Source organism: Amblyomma americanum, chromosome 1 (genome assembly GCF_052857255.1).
Source record: "Amblyomma americanum isolate KBUSLIRL-KWMA chromosome 1, ASM5285725v1, whole genome shotgun sequence".
In the NCBI taxonomy this organism is placed as follows: domain Eukaryota; kingdom Metazoa; phylum Arthropoda; class Arachnida; order Ixodida; family Ixodidae; genus Amblyomma; species Amblyomma americanum.
In genome coordinates this window covers 413,168,970-413,177,983 of record NC_135497.1, presented here as the reverse complement: position 1 = coordinate 413,177,983, position 9,014 = coordinate 413,168,970, and the positions used below count along the sequence as shown (strand labels likewise).

The following is a 9,014-nucleotide window of genomic DNA, read 5'->3' as shown; positions in this document are numbered from 1 at the left end:
CAGAACCTTGGGTGTAGCCAGGATTAAACCGCTAAGATTCTTTTTTTCAGAAAGGTTGTACCTTTGAAAGCACCAACTCGCCCAAACGAAACTACTAATTTAACTTCCCTGTCCACACTTCAACCCAGAGGCATTACGTACGACAGGGGCCTTTCTTCCCCTCTCAACATCTCACCCTCCACACAGACAGGAAGTTGGCTTGACTGCCCATCACTGCGCAAGTTCGCTGGCTCCTGGAGAAAGCAAGCCTGCCTGTCTCCTCTCAACCCTTCATCCCTTCCCTTCCCGCCAACACGCACTTCACCACTCTACCCTGTCATATGGTCCCTAGTATGAAAAATGAGCGCAGGCAGCGCACTATAATCGTGTGGCAGTGACGCGAGTGCACACAACCAAAACTATACCACAAGAGAGAGCGCGTGGGCAGCAGTGCTATAGGAGATGCGTCAGCGTGGGCTGGTCTCAAGGCTTTTGTTTCAGTCTTCTGCTGTGTCTAATCCCATATGGCCTAAAGGACCATTTGAAGAGACGAAAATTGTGCAGGGTGAAAGGGTCACTGCAGATACACTGCTGGAGTGCCCGAGTGCGGCAGCTTCGCCCGCCCCGCTGTTCTTTGCAAGCCCCGTATCCGTGCACGCCACGCATACCGTAGAAATCGCTAACGTTGGGAGCACAGGTACAGAGGGCAGAACACATGTATATAACCAACGAACCGTGTGTTACGCAGCTCCCAATGCCGCTGCGACCAGGAAGGCAAAAAATGACAAATCCTACGAGTTTAACTACACATGCTAACATCCAGACCATTTTTAACCAAATGTTACGCTAGATATTGCGTTTTCAGGCCAATACACGCCCAGACCGTGTTGTAGGCAAGCGGTCAGCCCGCTGTACTGTCTTTCTCAAAAGTAACCAGGCAGGCGCGAAGGGCCAGAGAGTGGAAGCGCTGTCGTGAGGTGGCATGGCATTCGCCGACGCTTCCTCCACCGCAACGGTTCAACGACGTTGCCATTCGGCTGCTGAGGTTGCGGGATTGAATGCCAGCTTCAGCAGCTGCATTTCAGTGGAAGCGAAATGCAAAGACGCTCATCTGAAGTGTGATGTCAGTGCAGAACCCCAGGGGGCCCAAATTCGAAGCCCTTCACTACGGCCCCCTTCATTCCCATTATTCCCATGTGTCGCTTTCTTCTGAACGGTAAACTGTCTACATTTTATGTAAGCCCGTTCACAGCCAACTGTCAGCTACATCTTGATACGACCCAAATACGCACCGCATGGTGCTGCACTTCAGTTTTCCTATCCAAGAGCGCGGAACGCGACCGCAACGGCTCTCAATAATCGTCAACGAATTTCATCCAAGGCCTAACACTACCTTGCATGAGCTTTTATCGTGTGCTTACTAACAGCCACGGGGCAAGTGCAGGATCATTTACGTGACAAGCGCGAGATCGTGCATGGCAAGTTAGCGCCGTTTAGAAACGGCACAAGATTTTACCGCAAGCTCAGGGTAACAATAAAATCTCTGGTTTTCAGATACTCGTTCGATACTTCAAGCCGAAAACATGCGGTACTCGAACAGCAGATTCTCTCACAAGGTATTTGAAATTTTGATTATTTCCATAATAAACCTACTATGTGACACTGAAGGGGAAGGACCGCGCAGCAAACGTTTGAAAGCACTGGTTCCTGTTTGTTTGTTTCCATCTCGTGACAGTTTTGCAATGACCTTTTGGCGGAGGTATGGCACAAAAGTGAGCAAAAAAATTGGCGGTGGTTTAGCTCTGGTTGCACCTGGAGTGACGTGATAGATACAGCTTGCCAAGTGGAACTTGGTCACGTGACCAACCTCGTAATCAGCCACGGCGCCGCGCCGCCGGCAGCTGCTCCACACGACGGGACAGCGTGGCGGCGCCGCCACGCTGATGGCTCGAAACGCTACCGTAATGTAGCTCTCGCTACAAAACTCCATTTTGTAGCAGCAAGCACGTAGCACAATTTGCCATTTGGCACAACCGCCACAGCAGTTCCACCATTGGGAGCACTGCGAGCTGTAGCGGAGGGCTCCGGATCAATATCAATATTAATCACTGAGGTTCTTTGATCTGCAGTGCACTGACATCGCAAAGCACACTGCCATTTTTGCATTTCACTTCCATCGAGATGTAGCCGCGGCAGCCAGGATTCGATGCCACGACACTGGGCTTGGCAGCCGAAGAACGCCGCAGCCATTAACACACTGCGCCAGGCAAGCACACAGTAAATCCTTCCAGAAATGTAAGTGCACACAGCACATGCATAAACACATCTGAAGGGGGACAACTACACTTCCATCTATGCAGTGTTCCACCACACACTTTATTTCAGACGAATTAACTTACAAATCAACATGATATAGATGATGCTGTGGTTACCATGCTCCATGTACAATGTGACTAACTTATTATGAATTTCACATGATCCTTACAAAAAATTCAATACACAATCCTGAGACAAGATCCCAATACATGATCCTCATTCATACTTGCTAAAACCGGGTCAAAAATGCAGGCTATGTCACTTTTCAAAGTAAAAAATGTATAAACTGCCAAGCAAGCTTTTCTTGGCAGTGCCAAGACCTTTCCAGTCCCCTGAGAAGTTTACCTTTTGCGAACGCTTAATTTGCGGGAGATACAAAAAGTTCCCCACTTAATGGTAATCTTAAGGAATTTCGAGATCCTAATGATAATGCCTACTCTAAACGTTTGAAGGTCTTTGCTGGAGGAGCTGGAACTTCATCATCTGACAAGATTATAATGATATCTCCCTCAGGATCCTTCTCAGGGCTGCTCCTCCGCCTTTTGACAGGCAAATTTTGTCCCCTCGAGCAGTCTTTGGGTCTAGGACTCAATTTATCACAGTGAACAGGAAAGATGGAGACCTCGGGCATTAATATGGAGCCATTTTCAGTGCCATGTCTTTGTTGATCTTCAGCACCTAAACTCATGGACAGTTTGGATTTACCACTGGCAATGGGGACTGGACTGATGGTCACCCGAGGTGATTCACTGGCCACAGGAACCGCAGTGATGGTAAGCTCAGCTTTTCTCATCCTGGTGGTGGGAACTGGAATGATGGCCAGGTCAGCTGCAGCACTGCCGCCACAAACTGGACTGATGCTCAGCTGAGCTATCCTACTAGAGCCACCAGAGGGTCCAGAACTTAGCGGACGTTCAGGAATTGGCTTGATGGAAAGTTCAGATGCTGAATAAGAGCCACGTGTGAGTGCCAGGCCCGATCCACCTCCAGCAACTGGACTCTTCGAACTGTCTTCACCCGTTAGTGAGGCTGGTGAGCCAGCTGCGCAAAGGGGTTTGCACACTTCTCCTCCTCCCTCTTCTACACCTTGCTTACCTGAGAAAAGAATAAAACTCTAATCAGAGCACTATTTATGTTACCATTTCTGTGAAGACACAGATGTACAAGCATCAGTGCACAGTAATTTCATGTCTTCTTTATGTCCCATATGAAGTACAGGAAGTGTGCAAATGTGAATTAGCTTCCAAATTTCCCACCAATTAAAGGGCCTCTCAGCAGATTTGGACATTACACATATAGAAGTGCAGTACATAGACCAGGCGGTTATGACCGCCTCTCTTAAAAATGAGAGCCATGCGCACTTCAAGAAGCAGCGAAAACTCCAATTAAGCCCATTCACGATCTCCCTCGATAAATCTAATCTCGTCTACTCCACTAATGTGCAAGGCAAGGCTGAAACTAAAAAGGCAAAAGCATTTCATTGGCCCATCGTTCTAACCGATGGGTTAATGGTGGATGTAGAACGGCACTTCCAGTGATGTGATCATTTTCCCGTTGTGCTCTTGCTTTTTCTTAGTGCCCTTCATTGCTGTACATTAAAAAAAAGGCTTTTCAGTTTCTTCTCCTAGTCCATGTCTTCTGTGCAGTCTGTGTGCACGACTGTTTACTGTTTGACTATTTCTTTCTATGTCAGCACCCCACCAGGCAATCGTCCCTGTAGAAAACAAAAGTTTACATAACTCCATTTCGAGTCCATTGCTCACACACTGCCATGCTCTCCTACCCTGCATTTTTTGTAATCGTGTCCCACTAAGAGGACAGCCCACAATAATGCATTTGCACATTGAGACACCTGCACAATGTAATAATGTCATACTAATGTAATGTACTACTGTCTCTGAACTATTTTGTCAGATTAGGATACAGTCATGACCATCAAAAATGGTTCATGAATTCTTGATATAAGCAACTACAGTGCCAAGCTAAATCAAAGTTACACTGCAGCTCCAGAAGTGGAAGCATTGCTTAAATTAAAAAAGCAAGCCTTGTGTGCTTTGTTAGTCAGGCTAGGTGAATGATGAAACCAGGTTATTTGCACTGTGCACTGTAACTGCACAAACATACCCTTTAATGCATGAATGCATTTATCGCCTGCAGTGCCACTTAATCATTCCTGAAAGATTTTTCCATCCTGCTAGATTACTAGAAAACTCCCGAAAATAAAATACACAAGAACGAATTCTAAGTCCCATCAGGCTTCAAACCTATATCCCTTGGGTGTGCAACGAGAACCATGAGTGACACTTTAAACTACTTGGTTATCGTTGCAGTGCGTCTCTGCACGTCTCAAGGATGCATTTGCACTTGTAAAAATCAATGGCTGGCTTTAAGGGGAGATGCAACAATTAAAACTATTTTGTTATTTCTGCATGAAATGTAACCAAATTTGGTATAAGTACATAACTTTGTACGCACATTTAAGAACATTTCATTTTAGGGTGTTTGGGATAAAAATATCGTTTTGGGGGCTAGCATTACCAGTGTCCGCAAACACCAGAAAACCAGTGAATTGCCTTAAGTAGTAAGCAGTTAACTCATTTTGAATAATCAACCTTTTAACTAGTAGATTTAGGCACCGAGTTGCAATTAGATATGTACACGGTCATTAGTAATAGCCATATCAGTTTTAGAATTTTGAAAACACGATTACAATCACTTCTGTCGCTCGACAAAATCTGACTGCATCGTGCGAAAGTACATGCGCTTTTGAACGCATGCAGGCAAAGTAAACCCACAGTGCACGTAACTAGTCGAAAAAGCCAAATTTAGTCAAGCCACAGCGCCAAGGATAATCGCGTTTTCGGAATTCTAAGAACTGATATGGCTATAACCATCAACTAGCTACAAATCTCTAACTACAACTAGGTGCCTAACTATACTAGCTAAAAAACTGCGAGAAACAATACATAATTTTACTGAAGTCTAGTGAGCGATTTAATGTATAGCACGCACATTGAATATTTCTGCATCTCAGGTGCTGCGTAATTTCCAAGTTAATTTTTATATACACTGGGAACACAGTCCGACGCGTTCCTGTAAACAATAGGTTTGCAGCAACTTCAAAAGGGGTTGACGTCATTGGAAGCCCTCGTGTGAAGTACAAACCGCATAATGTATTATAATGACGGGGGGATAACTGGCTAAAGATAATAAAAAAGTGAGGAAAAAAAAATTGGAGGACGCTTAAGCTTCATCTTTAAGAGGGGGACGCGAAAGCATGTTGCAGTCTTGCCAAGGAGTCCAGGGAACAACATAGTCCCTTCAGCACCCCGCCTTTCCCATTGGACAATTTAAGGAAAGGAAATGACGCCTGTCCCACATATTTTGGTGGACACCCCAACTGCCCCTAAGGCAAGGAAAATTAAATGAAAATTGGTTTTAAGGAAAGCAAATTACGCCTATCTCACATATCCCACATATCTCGGTGGACACATATACCGCGGCGCCGTAAGGGAAGGAACATTTCTGATGCGCGACAGACAATTACAGCTACGCATTCCGGTAAGCATTAATTAGGTTTGCAGCTGCTTTGAAAGGGGTTGACATCATTTGAAGCCCTCGTGTGAAGTGCAAACCCCATAATGTATGAAGCACGTTCCTTCTCCCCACGTTTGTTTCCCGGTAAAGATTACGGTTGCGTTTTCGTGTCATCGTTGTAAGCAAAAAACGCCAGGATAAAAATTGAATGCCAACAGCATATCTCCATAGAAATCAGGCATACAGCATACAGTTCAAGTACATTTCACTTGTCTCTGGTTTCACTCTTTCTACAGCCACGTGTGTGAGTTTTCAAGTGACGTCGCAGTGGGTAACTGGGTGTCGTTTTACAGCTTCGCTGTCCAACTACCTTACCAGTGTGGATTGGAGTGACATTTTTTTTATTTAGCCTGGCGTTTTTTGCTTACCACGACACGAAAATTTCCTTGGTCGATAGAGACATACAGCTTCGCTGTAAAATATATTTGCATTCATGGTCATCTACATATCTATGTGTATTAGTGTGAAGCTCTCTACGCTTACAGTATCGTGCTTCACGCCTGTGCATTATTACGTCGGCATCTCAAAGCGGTCGGTCAGCCTGTTGGCTCGGAGCCGATCGAGAAACAGCTATCGAAAGACCCCATATCCCGCGGAACGCCGGTTTCAACGCGGCGCAGAATGCTTTTCCCCTAGTTACGGCAGAAACAGGGAGGCTTTGTATTTTGCACGAGGAACTCGTCGTCGACCCTTTATCCGACGATGAACTTGCAAGAAATTTGCGTGCAAGAAATTTAGCGTGATATGCTCCATGCATCTGCTGAGAATGCAGACGGTACAAGTTTGTGAGTGCTCCATTTGAGAGGAAACAGAAATGTCCTTTGCACTTCTCTACCATAATAAACGCCGCGCAAAAAACCTTTTGCAGTATACATTTGTTCACCTTATATTACGACTCAAAAGTTCAAAAGTTGTCTGCTCCCGAGGACGACGACGCTCGATATCACGCTATAGGCTGGCGCTCATGCAGACAAGTGCAGCACCTTTACGTCATAGCTTTAGCCCCGCCCTCCACTCGCCTACACGAGCTTGCACGAAGTGTAGCTCAGTGTAGGTTCAAAAACTAGCCCTTCTGCCAAATGCGTCAAAGCCAGAGAAACTATGTATGCGTCAGTGGCGTCGACACGCTTTTCCGTCAGCACGCTCTTCCGTCAGCTACCGACACCCCCCGGCACCTCTGCTGTTCCCCAAAAGTTTCTAAATACTACTAAGGAACTCCATGGCTATTCCAAATGGTGGTGCCGCCGCGACAAGCGACTCAGCAATTGAACGGCGCGTCGCAGCGAAATTTTCCAACTTGTTGGAAGCTCGCCCCTCATCGCCGCTACGACTCAAAACAGGTTTTTCCGCCACCGCGGCAGGATTCACAAGCATTTTCGCTTGCATATGAAACAGGCTTTACGCTTCGCCTTTAAAGAGGTGCTCTGAAAGGTGCTCTAATAAAGTTGTGGTATGCCTGGGATGTTAAACCACGGCACTTCACGAAATTTATCCGCCAAAAAATTTTTTTTAATGCGCTTTGTAGAAGCTGAGTTATCTGTGGTTAAAATATGCCAAGTTTCCTATTCACTGCTTTCACGCTACCTCCCTTTTCTTTAGAGCATACTCGATTCTCTATATATCAAACTTCGTTATGTTGGCTACCTTACACTTATTCATTAACTTTGATAGCTCTCAGTTCTATTCTGTGGGGTCTGATGCTTTCACGCTTTGGCGTTCCTTAATCAGATCTTTCATCTCCTGAGATAGCTTGCCGGTATCCTGCCGAACCATACTACCGCCTACTTCTCATGCGCACTCCCTAATCATAGCTGTGAGAGCATTGTTCATTGTTTGAACATTAAGGTCGTCGTCCTCAGTTAGCGCCGAATATGTGTTCTGCAGCGATATCCTGAATTGCTCTACTTTACCTCTTAACGCTAGCTCATTAATGAACTTCCTCTTCACTAGCTTCTTCCGTTCCCTCATCAAGTCTAGGCTAATTCGAGACCTTACCATCCTGTGGTCGCTACAACGCACCTTCCCGAGAACCTGTACATCCTGCACGATGCCCGGCTGAGCGCATAGTATGAAGTTTATTTCATTTTTAGTCTCACCATTGGGGCTCTTTCACATTTATTTCCTGTTCACTCTTCCCGTTCACGCCTGTTCACTCTTTTGTGGAAGAAGGTAATCATGATCCATAAATTATTTCTCTCCACGAACTCCACGAACTCCACTAATAACTCCCCCTTGCTGTTTCAAAAGCCTATGCCATGGTCACCCACTGTCTGGTCTCCAGCCTGCTTCTTTCCTATCTTGGCACAGAAGTCACCAAACAGCACAGTGTAGTGTGATTTGATTTTATTCATTGTTGATTCCACGTCTTTATAGAGGCTTTCGACAATTTGTTCATTATGGCTGGATGTAGGCACGTAAGTCTGTACACACCAGCTTCTGTTTGTACCTGTTATTAAGCCTAATTAGAATAACTGCCATTCTCTCGTTAATAATACAGAATTATTGTATGTTCGCTTCTATATCCCGATTGATGAGGAATCCCATGCCCAGTTCTCGTCTGCCCGCTCATCCAGAATAGCATAGTACGTGCCCACCCCTTAGCATTGTATGGACTCATCTGCCCTCCTAACCTCACTAAACCCTATGACATCCCATTTAAAACCCGCTAGTTCCGCGAAAAGCACTGCTATAGACTAGCGTCACTAAACGTCACCGGGTACAGTTTCCAATGGCGGCCTCTCCGGAGCCGGAAATTCTTAGCTCCCTCCGCTGCGTCACAGGTCTGACCGCGGCCTTCGTCTGTTGGTCCGCAGCCGCTGGGAACTGAGGGCCGAAGGTTAATTGGTTTGATCATAGAAGGTTGTGGCCAAGTACTACACCACGGTGGCCAAATCCTGTTCTGGTGAGGGAGTGCGTTGTCGGTTCTGGTCACCGAGATTAAACCGCACCCCAGGCCTGGTTATGCAATTCGATCGACTGGCAGAGTGTTTTTCTGTTTAGCACTGGGATTTCAAACCCCAGTCCTCTTGCACACGAGGTGCAAGAGGACTCCTCTACTCCATCGCTAGACCATATAATCCTTTTGCATTAATAATCACTTAACTAAACGAACTTTCCGAATG

General features: G+C 45.9%; 1 protein-coding gene across 3 annotated transcripts in view; it reads right to left on the bottom strand.

The window, feature by feature from the left end:
* Positions 1–2,332: 2,332 nt before the first annotated feature.
* LOC144115821 (uncharacterized) overlaps positions 2,333–9,014 on the bottom strand; it is a 115,616-nt gene continuing 108,934 nt past the window's right edge. For all 3 annotated transcript variants that reach the window (XM_077650321.1, XM_077650322.1, XM_077650323.1), the window contains one exon: positions 2,333–3,390. In XM_077650321.1, coding sequence (XP_077506447.1) covers positions 2,729–3,390 — 662 coding nt within the window. In that variant the 3' untranslated portion in view covers positions 2,333–2,728. The remainder of the gene's footprint in view (positions 3,391–9,014) is intronic.